This window comes from Echiichthys vipera, assembly GCF_963691815.1.
Source record: "Echiichthys vipera genome assembly, chromosome: 15".
In the NCBI taxonomy this organism is placed as follows: domain Eukaryota; kingdom Metazoa; phylum Chordata; class Actinopteri; order Perciformes; family Trachinidae; genus Echiichthys; species Echiichthys vipera.
The window spans coordinates 25,919,271-25,937,902 of NC_139840.1; the positions used below are offsets into that span (position 1 = coordinate 25,919,271).

The window sequence follows — 18,632 nt, forward strand, 5'->3', positions numbered from 1 at the left end:
AACTCGGACTTCCCATGGCACTGGAAGGCAGCATCTCTCTCTCACCGCACGGGTCTGGGGAGGAGGGAGCGTCAGAGGTCAGGCAGGCGGAAGAGGGTGGGACTTTGGGGGAAGCGCTGGGGGGATATGCCGGAAAGGTAAGAACTGCTTTAACAAAAGCAACACCAGAGCAGTAAAATACTTGTTGCACGCTTCTTCAAACTGTAGATTTGATGAAAACAAGCTTGCATCACCATGATTTGTCAGAAAAGAGCGACTTTGTTGACCGTCTAGACTGAAAGGAAACATGTTTACACTGTGTTTCAGACTGCAAAACAACAATTGGTCATTTCGTCAACCCTAAAGAATGACTTTATATTATATTTGGTAAAGGCTGCCACTGTAACGTGTTCACATTGTTAAGGTTTTGTGTTGTGTTTCCTGCTTACAGCGAACAAGAACGACAAGACTGAGAACAAGACGGGAGAGACCAAGAAACCCAAGACTCCAGGTAACAAACTGAGTCACGGACAAAAAAGTAAAAACAATAGTTCAGTATTTGTTCTCGTGGGATTTTAAATGTCACTGGAATAAAATAAAGGTTATGGACGTAAATCTACACTTGGTCATTAAGTAAAAGCTGCTTCCAGCACCTTTAAAGCAGACTGTACGTGTGAGCGACGCACACAGACAGATCAGCTGGCTGTCCTCAGTGTAGCTGCGCCAGCATAGACATCCCACAATGCAATGCGACAGTGACGGCATTGTTCATAACAGAACACAGGCAGCTCTGTAACGTCTTTACCACTTCAATTAACATTTCTACAGATTAAAAATGTGTGGACTAGTTGCTTATCCTTTTCCAGTAGTTTAAGCGTTATCTGGCGATGCTGCGGTCGCCAACGGTTAACATGGTAACGGCCCTCAGGAAGTGACGCGGTAACTACAGTTTGTAGTGTGATTTCAGACGCAGCCGCAGCTATTTGACTTTTTTACACAAATAATTTATTTATTTTGTCTAAAAGGCGACGTTTCGATCATTTCGAGCTTCCTCAGACAAATGTGAAAAGATGTGATAAAGACTTTTTCTAGAAATTCTTTCTTTCTAGAAATGCAAAATAAAGTAATAAAATTATATCATTAAACATGATGATGATGTCATTTAGTCTCTATAAACAAGACAATGGTCCCTAAATTTGAGGGGAAATCTATATATATATATATATATGATGATATATATATATATCATCATATATATATATATATATATATATATATATATATATATATATATAAATGAAAATATGGCAAAAAATATATAGAAAAAGTGATTTATATGTAGAAGAAATTTAAGATTGTGATACAAAAAAATCCCTGATGAGTAAAGGGCTAAAAGACAATTTAGGTGTACAAGGAAATAATGCATACGACTTAACTGTTTTTAAATCAAATTATATTATAAACACACACACACAAGGTCTTTAAGAAAAACAAAATAAACTGTCTGTAGATCTTTAGAAACTATTGATAAACATGATTTGTTTTTCACAGTTTTCCCTCTTGGTCATTAATAAGTAACACACTTACAGTGTTGCACGTATAAGCTCATCTAAACTGTTTGGTCCGTATATCACTGAAGTTAATAAAAAAAAATTTCACAAAACTGAACAGTCCTTTATCTCTGTTACCCTTTCTTTCTAACTCTGTAGCCCGCCCTCGCCCGGCCGCCACCACTACTCCCGCCGCCTCCACTAACGGCGAGACCACCCACCGCCGCCGCGTCATCACCAAACCCCCCGTGCCCAAGCAGACCCCGATGGAGAAGAAGCCGCCGGTGCCCCGCGCTCCTCGGACCCCCCGGCCCATCAACGCTCCCACACCGGACCTGAAGAACGTGCGCTCCAAGATCGGATCCATCGACAACATCAAGTACCAGCCGGGCGGAGGAAAGGTAGGGAGGTGTCGGCGGTTTGTAATTTAAACGGCTTCCATGCTGTGTGTCATAATAACATGTTTTCCTCAGAGGGCTTCCTCTACACTGGAGCCAGACCGGCTGTCAGAATAAATAATAATCATTTGGTCCTTGAGAAAGTTCCCACTGTGTAACTCGCTGTGTAATTTATTCGTCCCTCAAGGCCAATCGTGTTTGAGGGTTTTTTTGTCTTGCTGCACAAACCAATTTCACTTTGGGGACAAATGAAGTTAAAGTGTTGCATCTCAACTTGTTGAGAGCTAAATGGATATTCCTGCTGCAGCACTGCAAAGCTAATGAAATCTCATCTCATCTCATCTTCAACCGCTTATCCGGGGTCGGGTCGCGGGGGCAGCAGCTCCAGCAGGGGACCCCAAACTTCCCTTTCCCGGGCCACGTTTACCAGCTCTAACTGGGGGATCCTGAGGCGTTCCCAGGCCAGTGTGGAGATCTAATCTCTCCACCTGGTCCTGGGTCTTCCCCAAGGCCTCCTCCCAGCTGGACGTGCCTGGAACACCTCCCTAGGGAGGCGCCCAGGGTTCATCCTTACTAGATGATCCTGAACCACCTCAACTGGCTCCTTTCAACGCAAAGGAGCAGCGGGTCTACTCCGAGTTGGCATGATCCTGCTAAATAATCCTAAATGCAGTTAAATGACAGCAGCTGGACTGCAGGATCGACTGTAATCACATACACACGAAAGATCAGGGAGAGGAGCCGAGCTGCCTCACAGACCCCACACAAAAAGTAGAATATAACAAACATTGTTTTATGCTTTTCCTTATGATGTATGCATTAACTGTGGCCTGGTTAAACGACACACTCATAAGGGAATTTATTTAACTCAACTCTCCAGCCACTCTATTAAGTATAAAGTCACAAACCTGAACCAAAGAGAAGAAGATGAGTTTTCAGATGCAGACAGCCGAGTGTGGACGCTCTCTCTGCAGAATATAAAACAGTGTATTGTTGTTTCTGGCAGATCGTCTGAGAATAAAGCAGCTTTTATTTCTGCAGGAAACCATCGTTGGTCTCGACGCAGGGCTGATGTGGAGGTAGATTTTCATGAAGCGAACGTGAACGCGGTCGTTAGATCGTCGTGAAGACGTAACAGCAGCTTCCCTGAGTCTGCTGAATATTCCTCCATCATGTTTGCGGCACTTCTGTGCTACGTTAAGGCAGTGCGGTCTGCTGCGGTGGTTAAATGTGACGGGATGAGATCGGGGTGGATTAGCATTCGTAATGAGTTCAAGCAGGGGAGGTGATATGTGCTTCTTTTCACCAAATCTTGACACAACCTCTCATCTCATCTCATCTTTAACCTCTTATCCGGGGTCGGGTCGCGGGGGCAGCAGCTTTAGCAGGGGACCCAAAACTTCCCTTTCCCGGGCCACATTAACCAGCTCTAACTGGGGGATCCCGAGGCGTTCCCAGGCCAGTGTGGAGATCTAATCTCTCCACCTGGTCCTCGGTCTTCCCCGAGGCCTCCTCCCAGCTGGACTTGCCTGGAGCCCCTCCCTAACGTATGGCTTTAATTTATTCTTTCAGCCACTACTTACATCTGTTTTTCTTTGCTTTTCTATCCTTTCTTACTGTAGATTTCCTGGTGTTTGCATGTTCTCGCGTTCGTATCTTAAGATCTTTAGAGTCGTGTTCTTTTGCATCATGTCCTGTCCATGCCTGTCTGAATGGCTTCATTTCTCTTTCACATGTTGATATAAACCTTTGTTAGAGGTATAGAATATAACTTTTTGGGCTCTAAAATAGCAACTTTTTCCGTCTTTTTCATCTTTTTCCGTTACGTTTGCAGGGTATCCGTAGGTACGCACGTACGTCCTGTTTTTATGAACGTTCTATCTCAGGAATCCTTGTGGGAATTTCCTCAAATGTGGCACAAATGTTCACCTGGACTCAAGCAGTCTTTCCAAAACAGAAGGTCAGGACTCGTTTTTTATTGGGTCTTCAAGCGTCAGAGTAAAATCCATAGCAAAGACATGAAAAACGTGTTCACGCTCTCTGGCGGTGATGAAAGGTTGAGCGTGTATCCGTGAGAGCGCAGAATCCCTGCGCTAAACACAACAACATTCCACACAAATGTCTAACAGGATAAAATGACAAATTGATGACCGTTTATATCCAAAAGGTCACCTTCACTGTGACGTCCTAATGTTTCCTAACTCAGGAACAGAAGAAGAGACGATTGGTCGGACACTGACCTGGTTACGCTAATGTTTAAACTGTGCTGATTGTTCAGAAGTGCGAAACATCCGAGTTTCACCGGAAAACACACCTAATACCTTTTTAATAGAATTCCTTCAAAGTCACCCAGCGTATAGCAGAAGACGTCAGCATCAGACTGTCATTTTGGGGCAGATGGTTTGTGTTTTGCCGGAGCAGCTCTGTTCCCTTTCCAGAGACTGACTCCCACTCTTTTCGTCCGTCTGTCAGAATGAAGCCACTTTACACACAAACACGTCGCCGCCCTGCATCACAATAAGTGCCACTGACTCATTCACTCTCTGATATTAATACTGAATATGTATTTTAATATTTCCCATTCACGAGGTAATCAGCTGACAGACTTTCTCTCCACCCTGGTGTTTTTTGTCTGAACAATAGCACTACAGCAGCACTGAGACGTTTAATGGGTTGTTGTTTTTTTTGCTGATATTTGATCAACTCTCTTTTATTTCTGCAGTAATCAATTGTGATGTTTTGAAAAGTGCTCCATCTGCTCCAGTTCACTGCTATTATCCATCTGATACAGTGCATTTGATTGTCAGTCCTACAAACATATATACGCATATTTATGTTTATTATCCTGCCATTTGATTGGCCTGTACTAACATCGAATTATTGCAACTTCTATCAAATATTTGAAATAATTCACACACCTACACATTTACCAAGTAAGCTTGGTTCAGTTTGCTTCTTTTTCATTCAATCATACAGTTTGCTTTCATTTTGATTGGCTATAACGAACCCTCATACTTTCATCTGATTGGTCCAGCTACTAACACATCACTTCCCACGCCCCCACCCCTCCACCTGCTCTCCCTCGTTGTGATGTTGTGGCGTGTGGTTGGTTGGACGTTGTATTGACCTCAGGTTGTCTCCTCAGGTCTCCTCCTCCCCGAACAACAAGGCATCAGACCCCTCCACCCCCACCGCCAAGGCCAGAGTGAGTCCCTCCCATCTACACCCTCACACACAAGGACATCCTCCCGCCTTCTGTCACCACGCACACCACCCATTTTACACCTCCACCTGGGACACACCACAGCCACACTGATGGATAACTAAACGGGCCGACCGGGCAAAGGCCCAGGGGCCCATAAGCTCAGGAGTCCAGACTCGTAAAATGCTGCTGAAAAACTCCCACAAAGTAAACACAAAGAGACAAGAAATGACTATAGGGATGCAAAACGAGCAGTAAAGAGATGGTAAATGACTGAAAATAGACACAAAATAACCACATAGAGACAAAAAATTATGACAAAGACACGCAAAATGATTAAATATAGTTGCAAAATGACCACAGAGAGAAGCAAACAACGACATGGAAACGTAATATGTATTAAAACAGATGCAAAACAACCACAAAAAGATGCAAAATGTCTAAAAATAGATTTAAAACCATCAAAAAAGATGCAAAATGACTAAAAATAGATGCAAAACCATCAAAAAAGGCGCAAAATATCTAAAATTTGATGAAAAACGATTAAAAATAGATGCAAAACCATCAAAAAAAAGTGCAAAATGTCTTAAAATTGATGCAAGAACACCACAAATAGAAGCAAAATGCCTAAAATAGATGCAAAACCATCAGAAAAAGATGCAAAATGATTAAAGATAGATGCAAAACCACAAAAAAAGATGCAAAATGTCTAAAAATTTATGCAAAATGATTAAAAATAGATGCAAACCCACCACAAAAAGATGCAAAATGTAATAATGATAATATTTGTAAAGTCTTAAAAGGTTATGTCTATGGGAAAGAGACATTCATTAGCAGTGGAGGCAGAAGCAAACAGAAACACTTTTTCATGGTATTAAATGGTATTTAGCTCTTATTCTACATTTCGTGGACCAAAACCAGAAAACACAAACATTTCTTCTAGCAAGCTAAGATGTGTATACTCTGTTTTAACTTAGAGTAAAACCTCCAACTCAGGATGCTGCAAATATGAATCAAAAAAAGAATGTGACAACAGCGGAGCAAAGACTTTATAGCAGCAGCGTTAAATAAAAAGCATGCTGACCTAAACAGACACTCAGAGTCCTGCCAGTGAGGGATCATCCATATCACTGCTCTCTCTCTGTGACTACCTCTGAAATTAGGTCACCCAACCTGGGACAAAAAAGGAAAAACACCAGGCAGAAAAAGAATATATACGATACTAAAAATGAAGTTAACAGTATGCATTATAAAATATAAAAAGCTCAGGATCGGTCTAAGTGGGAGGCATATCATATTAACTTGTGTATGGTTAATTCAGAATGCTCATGATTATGTCCATGATATCGCACATTATGAGATCAAACACACAGATCTGAAATGGAGGCCGGAGTCGACTCTGCGGACCGCGTCTCTGCAGACCGTGTATCTGCGGACCGTGTCTCTGCAGACCGTGTCTCTGCAGACCGTGTCTCTGCATGATGAAGATGACATTTATCGCCTGAGATGTGAACTTGAGACTTGGTGACTTGGACTTAACTGTTTTGATGACTTATGAAAATAAAAGTGTTTTTATGTTATGAATCCAGATTTTAACAACTTGGACTTGGAGGTTAAAGACTTGTGACTTGGACTTGACACATGATGACCCGAATGAGTTGCCTGTGTTTCTTAAATGTTTTGAGTTTAAATAATCAGTGTGTTCAACATTGTCGATGTTGACATTACAAATTTTTGTTGAAGTTACCAAATGACTGTGAGGGCTCATGTTGGCTAACGTTAGCCTGATATAATCTGTTCCCTCACAACTCTGTAGCTAGCTAACATTAGCCTCATACAACCTTTTCCCTCACAACTCTGTAGCTAGTTAACATCAGCCTCATACAATCTGTTCAGTGGCGGGCTGTGCATTTCAGACCTGCGCCTGCAGCGATGCCCTACCAGACTTAATCCACCTCTTAAAACCATAATTATGATGCCATGGCTCTACACATTATGCATTTAGACCAAAACACAGTACAACTGGGCGTTGCATCACCTTAACATATAGTCAAGTACAACAGAGTTATATTACTCTACTGAGTTTTATTCACTCAACTAACAGTATGAGCTTTAACAAGTTTGTTCACTAAACAGCGCAGAGCCACTGTCAAATCAATTCAATCAACCAACCAATCAAGTCGCAGCCGAAGCAGCGTCACAGAAACACTTGTTAATATATTTTTTAACAATAATATTAACTCAGCAAAATAAAGAAAGCTGCAAAAGTCCCCAACTAAAATACAAAAAATAACTCAACTATAAGCTATACTGTAACGTTCTTTTACTCCATGTATTCCACCACGGGCTCACGCGCCATTATATATCACACAAAGGCATCATTTCAGAAATAAATAAATGGCTTTTAAGGTATAATACAAAGTTGTATTAAGTCAACCAACACTACAGCGATGAGCTTTAACAAGTGTGTTCACCAAACAGCTCATCATCACACATAAACCGACGCACACACACACACACAGTTCACTGAAAAATAAACAATTTACAGAATATTTGCCAACTTAGGTTTTTAATATTTATTTAACATGACTTAATAAAATGGGGAAAAGCCATACAAATCTAATAAAACATAAAGTACTTTGTACTCACTCAGATCAAGTGTTTGAATAATGCTGAGTCGGGCTTGCTAGCGTCGGGGTCGGACGGCCTCTCTTTACAGTGTCTAGCTTATCTTGAAAAGTTTTTCTGGAGAATGGCGTTGTAATTAAATCTGCGATCAAATCGTTATCTTCGCCTCCTTCAGCCAAGGTGGGTTGAAAAAACTAAAACAACTTGTCGCGCTACACAAATTAGAAATGTCCTTATTTCCCGTTTATTAAATTGACATTTGTGCACAGGTCTGCTTTGCATAGCTCTGCATAGCTCTGCCGCTCTCTAGCGAGTATCCAATCAACAGACGTGCACGCTATGACGCTGTAGGCCTGCTAGCAGGCGCCAGTGAACCCAACTTAACGCTGATTGGTTAATGCCACAGGTCCGTTTTCATTGACTTTAAGCTACCATGCGCCTGCACTCTTGCTTCTGAAGGCATAAGGACAGATTTGGAACCCTGGCAACACATGATAGCTGAATAATGATTGGATAAAAACTCTAACATAAACCTGATATAATCTGTTCCCTCACAACTCTGTAGCTAGCTAACATAAACCTGATATAATCTGTTCCCTCAAAACTCTGTAGCTAGCTAACGTTAGTCTCATACAATCTGTTCCCCCACAACTCTGTAGCTAGCTAACATTAGCCTCATACAATCTGTTCCCTCACAACTCTGTAGCTAGCTAAAATTAGCCTGATACAACCTTTTCCTTCACAACTCTGTAGCTAGCGGATTATCTTACTTTTTGAACAGATAAATTAGCCAATAATATTATTAGACCAGTATTAAAACCGTGTCTTTTCTCTTCATAAACACCGGATACTGCAGGTAAGTGACTTGACTTGACCTGTGACTTGACTTTACTTGGGACGAGTAAAAACTACTAAACTGAGACTTGGGACTTAACTGAGACTCGGGACCAAATGACTTGACTCATTGTGTTCACTGCCACAGGAAGTGAACACAATTTTTTTCTGTGGTGCATCATGGTGGGACCCGTCTCCTGCTGAAGGTGCTCCTGTTCTGTACAGGACACTTTTAGGATCACTAACACTGCTACAGTGTGTTCACATCAGGGGCTGCAGACAGCGTGCACACAGCTGCAGGACAGATGTGTAGTCTTCAGTTTTATGATACTTTTCCCTGGTTTAGTTTCATCTTTTCTCTCTTTACTTTTACAGTAGTGTAACAATTTCACTGTTTTATTGGGTTAGCAACATTCCTGACTGAAAATGAGGAGACATGGTGAACGACAACACAGCAGCTACTGCAGATGTACAAGGAAGACTGCTCTGCGGGCGTGCCTGTGTGCTCATGTGCTAAGCGTGTGTGTGTGTGTGTGCTAGTGTGTGCGTTCGTGTGTGTGTCCTCATGCATTAGGTGTATGTGTGATAACTGCTCAGTGAGTCATCCGTTGCTGGTGCCGCCTGCGTCATCATGCCATTTTCATCCCGGCAGAAAGAGACAGAGTGAATGGAGGAAGGCGTCTGAAGTCTGCTGCAGGGCTTCTTTTTTTTTTACGATGCAACCACAGAGACAATGAAACTGATATCACAACACAACACGGTGGGAATGAGTGATGTCATTTAGGATGGTTTGGCGGTGGGTCTAGTGTAAACATGCAAACTTGCTTGCGATGCATCTAGTTCCTTAAAAAACGAGCAGTCAAAATAGCCGTTAATACAGTTCGATTTTATATTATTGATAGTGCCAGATCATAAAAAAAAGTTATCTCAAGACACTTAATGTATAAAGTAGGTCTAGACCAAACTCTATGACTTATTTATGATTTACAGAGACTCAACTATTCCCCAATGAGCAAACAGCAACAGTAAACCCTTAGGACAGGGGTCTGCAACCCGCGGCTCTCGGGCCTCATGCGGCTCTTCGGTTCCTTTTCAGTGGCTCCTGAAGCTTTGCCAAAAAATAACATGGAAATAAATTATGTGTTTTTGCACAGTGGACTATCTTTCAAAGGGAGCACCTGTTCTCTTGGAGTTCAAGGTGATTTTCAAAAAATATTTTGTGAAACTAAAATATGCGTCACATGCTACGGCCATCGCTCAGCACCTTTCCCTGCTAATCGGGAGTTTCTGACCTGCGCTGTCAGGATGCTAACCGTGGATAAACCCCCCAAAAACACGTATCAGAGGAGAACAGAGTGTTGTGTGGAGAGATCGATTTGCTTTCACTGCCAACATTGATGGCTTACCTGTATGCTTGATAAGGGGTGAGAATTATAACAGGTAATAATAATCATAATAGTAATAGGACAAATTTTACTCGGTGAAGAGTAAAGGTTGCAGACTCCTGATTTAGGAGATTAAAATCCTCCGCATGCCTCTGGAAGGTTAATAGTTTCAATGCTGCATGCGGACTCTCCATTGTGCATTATGTTCACATTTCTGTTCTGGAAATGTACAAAAAAATGTGCTCATAGTTCATAAGATAATGGCTAACTTGCATATCGTAGCTGTCTGGCAGAAACCTTGTATCTCCGTATTTTGTCGTTCTTTTTCTTCAGTAATCAGTGCTGTTGGTCACTCTCTACGTCCGTGTGTGGGTTTTATAAAGTTTTAACCAATGAGAAGTATAAAAAAAGAGCTTGGGACTAAATCTTGTAACACCATTGGATCCTCAAACTGTCAGCAAAAGCTCACGTTCCCGAAAAATTGCGATTTTTGGACACACGAGGTTTCCGTGTGACAGCAACGATATTCAAACATGACATTAAGGAAACGTGTAACACATAAAAGTAAAAGTCTTTAATGTCAATAATCATCTGGGGATGTTTCACGGCTCTCTTCACCTGGAGTGTCTCGAAGACATCAACATGCAACACGTCCTCAGAGTTTGTGTCTGCAGGGCACAACCACAGACTCTACGGTTTTTACGTAGAGTGGTCCTCCACACTCCTGATCCGTATTAGTCACTTGCGGTTGCTTCTCTTTCTAGAACAGCATGTGTTAACACCAAATCACTGAGTGTCCTGTGAAATATTCTGTTGCATGTGCTCTGTCTCCCCTACCAGTGTTTGTCCCATGCTTGATCAGTTCGTTCATGGAAGCGCTCTCGTGTTATTCAGTCAATATCCTCACATTTTCATACCTCAGCATTAATTCATGTGAGAATTCAAACGTTCCGTTAAGAACCTGTCCCATTAGCTGCGGCCTCTTTTTGAACCAAGATTATTTTTGTTGCATTTTAAACCCTTTTTGCAGCGCCGTGTGCAGATAAAGCTATCACATGATGCGGATTATCGCTGAACTCGTGTGAAGGAGTTACCATTTGATTTGAATGACAGGACCTCTTCCATACTTACAGAGCAAGGGTTTCCTGTTAACGTAAGCTGCCAGCTGATCTGCTCTTCTCTGCTGCTCTTGTCTGTCTGCCTGTCATACCTTCCTTTCTTTCTTTCTGTCTTTCTATCTTTCTTTGGTTTCCCTTCTACCTCCTCACTCTCCTGCTTGTCTGTGTGTCTGCCTGCTTGTCTTTAGGTTCAGATAGTGCACAAAAAGCTGGACTTCAGCCATATCACGTCTCGCTGTGGCTCCAAGGACAATATCAAACATGTCCCTGGAGGTGGCAAAGTAAGTACCGCTGGAGCTGGAGGGAGACTCTGGTTAGGGTGGATGCCTTTCAGATTTATGCTAATGTCGCCTCATTCAGACGGTTTTGCCCAAAATTGTGATCATTTGAGAATCTCCTTTTTTTTTTGTCCCAGCCACAAAACGATCTGATCCAGGATGTGTGTTCTTAGTATGTAAAGTTGGTTCACCGTGGCTGGATGCATGTTATTTCTCTATAACGGACGTTAAATCTGACGTAACACCCTTTCAAAATGCTATTTCCGGGTCCAAACCCTCGTAGAACAAAACAAACAACCACTGCTGAACCTGTGAACCTTTTACGGTCACGTCTTTCTAAAGGAAAGAGGTCAAATGACAATTCTGTCAGTATTTGAAAACTCAGATCACCTCAAACAAAAGGGAAAACAGCACTGCAGCATTGTAGTTTGGTCCCGGAAATAGTATTTTGAAAGGTTGTAACGTCTCGACTTAAAGACATGAGTTTAAAAAATTTGGTTGCACGCAATGGGCAAAGACTGTTTTGTTTACACACAAAGGCGCCAAGAGAAGGGAATTTGCAGAGGGCAACGCAAACAACATAAAATTCTTGTCTTTGTGTATCCTTATATTTGAACTAAAGTGGAGCGAATGGCGTGAACGACTTTTGTATGTCTTTAATCAAACTTGCAGTTAAAATTGCAAGCAACGCGGCTGCGAAGCACCAACAACTAATGTTGTTCAGACCGCAGTTAGCTACAAAGCAAGTGCAAAGACGTGAATAGACACAAATCCGCGGACAGCGTGAATAGTGATGTATGAAACATGCAAAATTTGTGTTAGTCCTGTATCTGTGCAAGTTGAAATATTTCAACTGAAGTAGAGCAAATGACAAAAACATAAATTACGTTAATTACATTAATGATGTAAATGACGTTAATGACGTTAATGATGTAAATGACGTTAATTATGTAAATTACGTAAATTATGTAAATGACGTTAATGACGTTAATGATGTAAATTACGTTAATTATGCGAATTACATAAATTATGTAAATGACATAAAATATTTAATGACGTTAATAACGTTAACGATGTAAATGACGTTAATGGTGTAAATGATGTTAATGATGTAAATGGCGTTAATTATGTTAATTACGTTAATTACGTCAATTATGTTAATGGAGTTAATTATGTAAATGACGTAAATTACGTTAATGACGTTAATGATATAAATGACTTAAATGACGTTAATATCGTTAACGATGTAAACCAGTTAATGACGTTCATGACGTAAATGACGTTAATGATGTATAGACGTCAATGACGTAAATGCTGTAAATGACGTAGATGACGTTAATGATGTAAATGACGTTAATGATGTAAATGACGTAAATGATGCAAATGACTTAATTGACGTGAATGATGTAAATGACGTTAATGGCGTAAATGGAGTTGATGTAAATTACATTAATGATGTAAATGACGTTAATGATGTAAATGACGTTAATGATGTAAATTACGTAAATGACTTATTTGACGTTAATGATGTAAATGACGTTAATGACATTAATGGCGTAAAAGGAGTTAATGATGTAAATTACATTAATGATGTAAATGACGTTAATGACGTATATTATGTTAATGACGTAAATTATGTTAATGACGTTAATGAATGACGTTAATGAATGACGTTAATGAATGACGTTAATGACGTAAATGACGTTAATGATGTAAATGACGCGGCACAAAGTGACTTTACCCAGCCAGTGTGAACACAACATTACACCTGATCGAGCTTTATTTACCCAGAAACATTCGTTTTTAGAAACTAAACTAAGAATGAATGCACTGTAATCGGCGCATTTATGGCTCATACTATTTGCATTTTGGGTCGACTCAGAGTGAACTGGGCACAGGTCCTTCTGCCCACCCTTCCAGATGTTGGTCCCATCTGCTCCAAACACCTGCTGCACTATCGTGGACCATCTCTGGGCTGCCCTCACATCACCACCCCGCTGTCTCAGATCACTGAAACTAAAAAGTTCCACTGGAAATGGCTCACGTTTAACTATTGGCATCACATTATAAGACCAAACACATCACGATATCAGCAACTGTTTGTTTACATATATTAATCTTCATGACAAGGCTGTTAAGTTTACAGATATCCTCATATTAGCCCAAAAAAATCCAATGTTAATAAGATTATTTTAATGTATTCAATAAATCTAATTTAATCATGCAATTATGTTCCTCATGCTAATATAATATAACACTAATACCTCTTAACCCTTTGTGTTTTTTTAATTTTCACATTGTTTTGTCCATTATAAGCTTTTTCCAATTACATGAGGTTTTCTATATGTTTTTACATATCAATGTTTTACATATAAAAATGTAAAACATACAACATATGCACAACAGACAGTACTCAAAAGCCTTAAAGTGGATAAACATAAACACAAGCTTTATTTATTGTGTGAATACAGTTTGACATTAAGTAAGGAAATACACACCAGAACAATCCTTTCAGTAATTAAAAAAAACAGCACAATTATACGTGAAAGAAATCACTGGTGTGTCTCCTAAATCTCAAATGAAGTCACCAGTCAAAGTCATGGATATTTAAAGCAGCTGTTAAGAACACAACGTCTGTGTTTGTATTGTAAAACCAGGTCGTCGATATTTGAACGCGTCTTTAACGAGGGAGAGCTCAAACGTCGGGCGGGCACTCAGGACTAATCAGGGTTTGTTTGCACGGAGGGTCGCAGGCTGCTGACTGTCCGTCCTCCTGTCTCTCATCAAATATGTTAATACGACTGGTCTCTGCATGCACCGGGCGGGTCACCGGCTGTTAAGCTCGGCCGGTGCCAGCTGCACGTCACTTTACTGCGTGTGAAACTGCACACACTCAGGATGCAGCGTCCATGTAATAACTGCCTTCTGCTAATTAATTTTAAACAACACAAAAAGGCACTTAAACAACAGTAAAACAGGTCACGGTCGGGGATGAAGCACAGGGATGTAGTCCGAGTATTTGCTGCAGTTGTGTCCCTTTTCCCAATTACAGCATGCTGTTGTACAGAATGTCACCCTCTCTATAGCTGCACCAGGTGCATGATAATGGATGATTTCTAATCTGGCTGGAGTGGACGCTGAAGTGTAGAAGCATTGTCCTGGATGTGGCGTCTTAATGAGTTGATGGAAAGAGCCCAAACGATGACGTGTCCTCTTCCCCAGGTGCAGATCCTGAATAAGAAGGTCGATGTGAGCAAGGTGACGTCCAAGTGCGGCTCAAAGGACAACATCAAATACAAGCCAGGTCGGACTTCATATTCTCCTCTGATGTTTTTGAAATGAATTTATTCCGCGCTGGACTCTTATTAAACTTGTTTTTTGTTTTTTCCCTCAGGTGGAGGTGATGTGAAGATCGAGTCCCATAAGCAAAACATAAAATCTAAGTCCAAGATTGGATCCATGGACAACGTGGGGCCGGGCAACGAACACACCAACGGACACAAGGTCAGATTTTAACATTGATTCATTGGTGCGAGTCGAAGAAAATGTATAGTTCGCTGCATCTAAAATGTGAATATTTTCTGGTTTATTTCCCCCTCTAAACTGAATATCTTTGAGTTGTGGACAAAACCTGACATTTGAGGCCTTCGTCTGGGGCTTTGGGAAACACTGATCCACATTTTTCACTATTTTTTAAAGCAAGCGATGAATCGATTGATCGACGATGTTAATAAACTTAGTTGCAGCCACAGTCTTATCAGCTTATAGAGAACTTCTCTGCCTTTGCTGAGTCATTGTGCTTTTACTGTCTGACACCACCAGAGGGTGTGGTAGCATGGGAGAGTGCACTATTAAAAAAGTGTGTGTGTGCGTGTGTGTGTGCGTGTGTGTCTGTGTGTGTGTGTGTCTTGTGTTTCTATATTTGGCCACAGGAGGAGAAAACAGAGGAGAAGACATCTTCACCCCCGAGTGGCGCTCTGACAACAGGACCAGCAGGTGTTGCTAAGGCAACAGCACCAGGAGGCGTTGCTAAGGAGAACGGGGTGAAGGAGCCCACACCAACTCCTTTTGGGGGAGACGGACTGAGGGAGCACAGCTTAGACAAACGCATCACTGAGACAAGTGGGTGTAAACACACACACACACACACACACACACATGCTAAGAACATAAGAAAGATGACTTAAAGTGGTATAACGTTTTTTTCTTCAGTGGTAAGATGTAGCTGCATGCGGCGTGATGCCTTCACATGCTCCACACTGACGAGAGGTCCGAAAAGAGAAGGGGAACGGCAAAAAAAGCATCACTAACTGTGCACCGCATTTGATTTTAAAGTGGGAAAAGTCAGATCTTATTTCTCAGCAAAGCAACAAATTCAAGTGCTTCCATTCAGTCATCTGACAGCGGTGGAATCAGCTGTAATTACTGGATGGGTGGACACACACACACACACACACTCGTTAAACCCAGTTGGAAACAAAGATTTGCAACGCGATGAAACTGTATTAGAACGTTGCAGGTGAAAGTTGCAGCGGCGTGAGGTGACCCGTCTCGTCTGGACTCGAACCGGCTGATGCTGTCGCCTGAGGCTCGTCAGATCCCCAGCGGCTGCTTTTAGAACGTAACACACGTCACCTGTTGCAGCAGGCAATCAAGTCTTTGCAAAGTCCGCTGGTCAAGTCACTGACAAACGGTCAGCTGGTTGAAAAGGCCGTTATGGACGGAGGCTCAACGAGCGTGTGAGAGAGACGGAGAGGGAGAGGGTCGAGCGAGCAATACAATGAATAAGGAGAGGGAGCACCGGCTGTAATGGAGAACAAAGCATTGAATCAGGGAAATAAAACAATATTTTTACCATTTCATCGCAACTTGAAATGCAGCTGTTGTGAGTATCTTACTGTCTCTGTCCTCGTTTATATTTTATAATGCTACAAATTATATCCAGCTACAAGAAACAGCCTGAAAAGTCTGAGATTAGAACAGAAGTACAGAGAGGCGTTGCTATGGAGATGATACACCGTCTCGTCCCATGTCACTGGTGTGAACTGGCAGGTGTCAGAACGCTGCGGACCTCAACGTTGCGAGTAGTTGCAAGATTTGACTCGTCTTGTTGCAGATGTTGCGTGTGTGTGTGTGTGTGTGTGTGTGTGTGTGTGTGTGTGTGTGTGTGTGTGTGTGTGTGTGTGTGTGTGTGTGTGTGTGTGTGTGTGTGTGTGTGTGTGTGTGTGTGTGTGTGTGTGTGTGTGTGTGTGTGTACCTGCTCTCAGGCATGTGTCTGATGGAGCGGGGTGGTAAAAATAGCCGACACTTTGATACTAAATGAAATTATGAAGAGACCCACGGACGAAAGATGATCCAGTCTCAGTGGATAATCATCTCTGGCCTCCAGACTCCCTGAGTTCAGAGGGATGGCAGACTTCTGCCACGCCGTGATGTTACCATGGTGATGTCTAATTGACAGATGGCTGTAGTGCTAATGCAATAAAAAAACAGGAATGTTTTATAATTTAGCCCATGATTCATGAGAGCCAGTAACATAACAGACCATCTGGCTGGTGAGAATCGCTTTCCTCTTTTTCTCGTTTCTTAATCCACTTTCTTCCCCCCACCAGATTGAGTCGCGGTGACCTGTAGATTTTGGTGGGACACGCATGGCGCTCGCCAACCTGCCAATCCAACCGACCGACCAACCAACCAACCACGGCGCAGTCACTTCCCTTTGGCCCCGCCCCTTCATCTCGCTCCACCGCAGCACCGTACTGACCTGATCGGCCTCTCAGTGTCTCTCTGGGGTTTCGCCTGCCAGCTTCCTGCTAACGACCCCCCCTGACCTCCAACCTCTCAACGGTTGACCTTTGGCCCTGCCCACCGCAGAGAAGAGCACTCGCTGTTTGTCTGTGTTTCTGTGTGTGCGTGTGTGTGTGTGTGGGGGGTTTCACCAGCTTCTCAACTGATAAAACTCCTGATTTAAAGAACCTCAAACCCTAAATTTAACAACACCAACACGATAACTTTTAGTAGCCATTTTTAGAATATGTCCACCTACGGAGTGGAACTATTTTAACACGTGTCCTTATAGCGCAAACACCCTGCCTCAGAACTTCGAAGTATAATCCATGCGCCCTCCGACAGAATCTCCCAGCCTTGTCAGCACATCTATGCTAATGCTACTCTTTTCCATCCCAGGTCCATTTAGCCCCAGACCACTCCAGCTGCAGCGGGGCAAACACTGGCTCTAGTCTGCTTTAAATCGACACATTCCAGCCAACCAGCAGCTCTTCCCAAGTCTACAGTATCTACAGCACTGCACGTTGTCACGTTATAGGTCATTCTACAGCTCGCTCATCAAACATTATCTTACATCTCTTGGTAGCATAGCACCGGTTCGTCTCATTATTACAGTAATGCTTATTTAATTCTAGACTATTAATAATCATGATGCTCAGCGTTCGCAGTGATCGGTTGAGAGGACAGGGGCAGAGACGTCTGCAAATAGATTTAAAAGATCAGTGCAGGATGTCAGATAAACTACTGTGTTGTGTTTCAAGAACAGATGCATTCGTTGACAGTACAGTAGAGAAGTGCAGCCGCTACAACAGTCAGTGATAGTCCTGTGTGATGGGAGGGGGGATCTCTGTGGCGTCTCTTGGCTCAGTAGGGGTTTGGCAGCAAGCGCAGGTGTTTGATCTCGAAGCCAAATATGTTAAGAGTATTTCACCTTGAAGGAGTGATCATGAATGGGAGCATTTAACTCTTAATGATGAATGCGAAGCTGCAACTGTATCTGCCGCACTGTTTTAGTCCAGCAACATGAAAGCGTTAAGGCGCAGCAGCGTACTGTGTGGAGGCACAGGCTGCTGGGTAAAGACCCGGTCATGCCAGTGCTTTAAATGGCGAGGTCTAATGGTAAAATCGATGTACTGCAATGGAATTGGCATGATCAGTGATTTTGCTCACACTCACAATTTTGATGTCAAGTTCACGTTGGTGAAACGTAATTTGAGAGTCAACGGCGCAGTACAGATAGACGAGGCGAGGATGTTTGCTGGTCAGCTGCATTCGCAACAACCCCGGGATTAATCCCTACGTCACCGCGCACCAAATCTTGAAGGCGTTGCAGATTAATTTCACCGCGGTACTCTGGTGTGAGCGGGCCTTAATTCACTACAGCACAATACTCTTTACTCTTTAGTTGGATCCCCATTAGCTTCTACAAAGTGGTTGCTAGTCTTCCTGCAGCACAGTATCTTGCATATTGTT

The 18,632-nt window shown here is 42.3% G+C and overlaps 1 protein-coding gene across 1 annotated transcript in view; it reads left to right on the plus strand.

Moving 5' to 3' along the window:
• The window catches only part of LOC310958136 (uncharacterized protein), a gene marked incomplete at its 5' end in the record, with an annotated part of 75,089 nt that extends 57,112 nt beyond the window's left edge, over positions 1-17,977 (plus strand). The window contains 8 exons of the mRNA XM_083928963.1: positions 431-490; positions 1,689-1,930; positions 5,073-5,132; positions 11,283-11,375; positions 14,595-14,676; positions 14,767-14,876; positions 15,305-15,494; positions 16,985-17,977. Coding sequence (XP_083785089.1) covers positions 431-490; positions 1,689-1,930; positions 5,073-5,132; positions 11,283-11,375; positions 14,595-14,676; positions 14,767-14,876; positions 15,305-15,494; positions 16,985-16,989 — 842 coding nt within the window. The 3' untranslated portion in view covers positions 16,990-17,977. The remainder of the gene's footprint in view (positions 1-430; positions 491-1,688; positions 1,931-5,072; positions 5,133-11,282; positions 11,376-14,594; positions 14,677-14,766; positions 14,877-15,304; positions 15,495-16,984) is intronic.
• Positions 17,978-18,632: the final 655 nt, after the last annotated feature.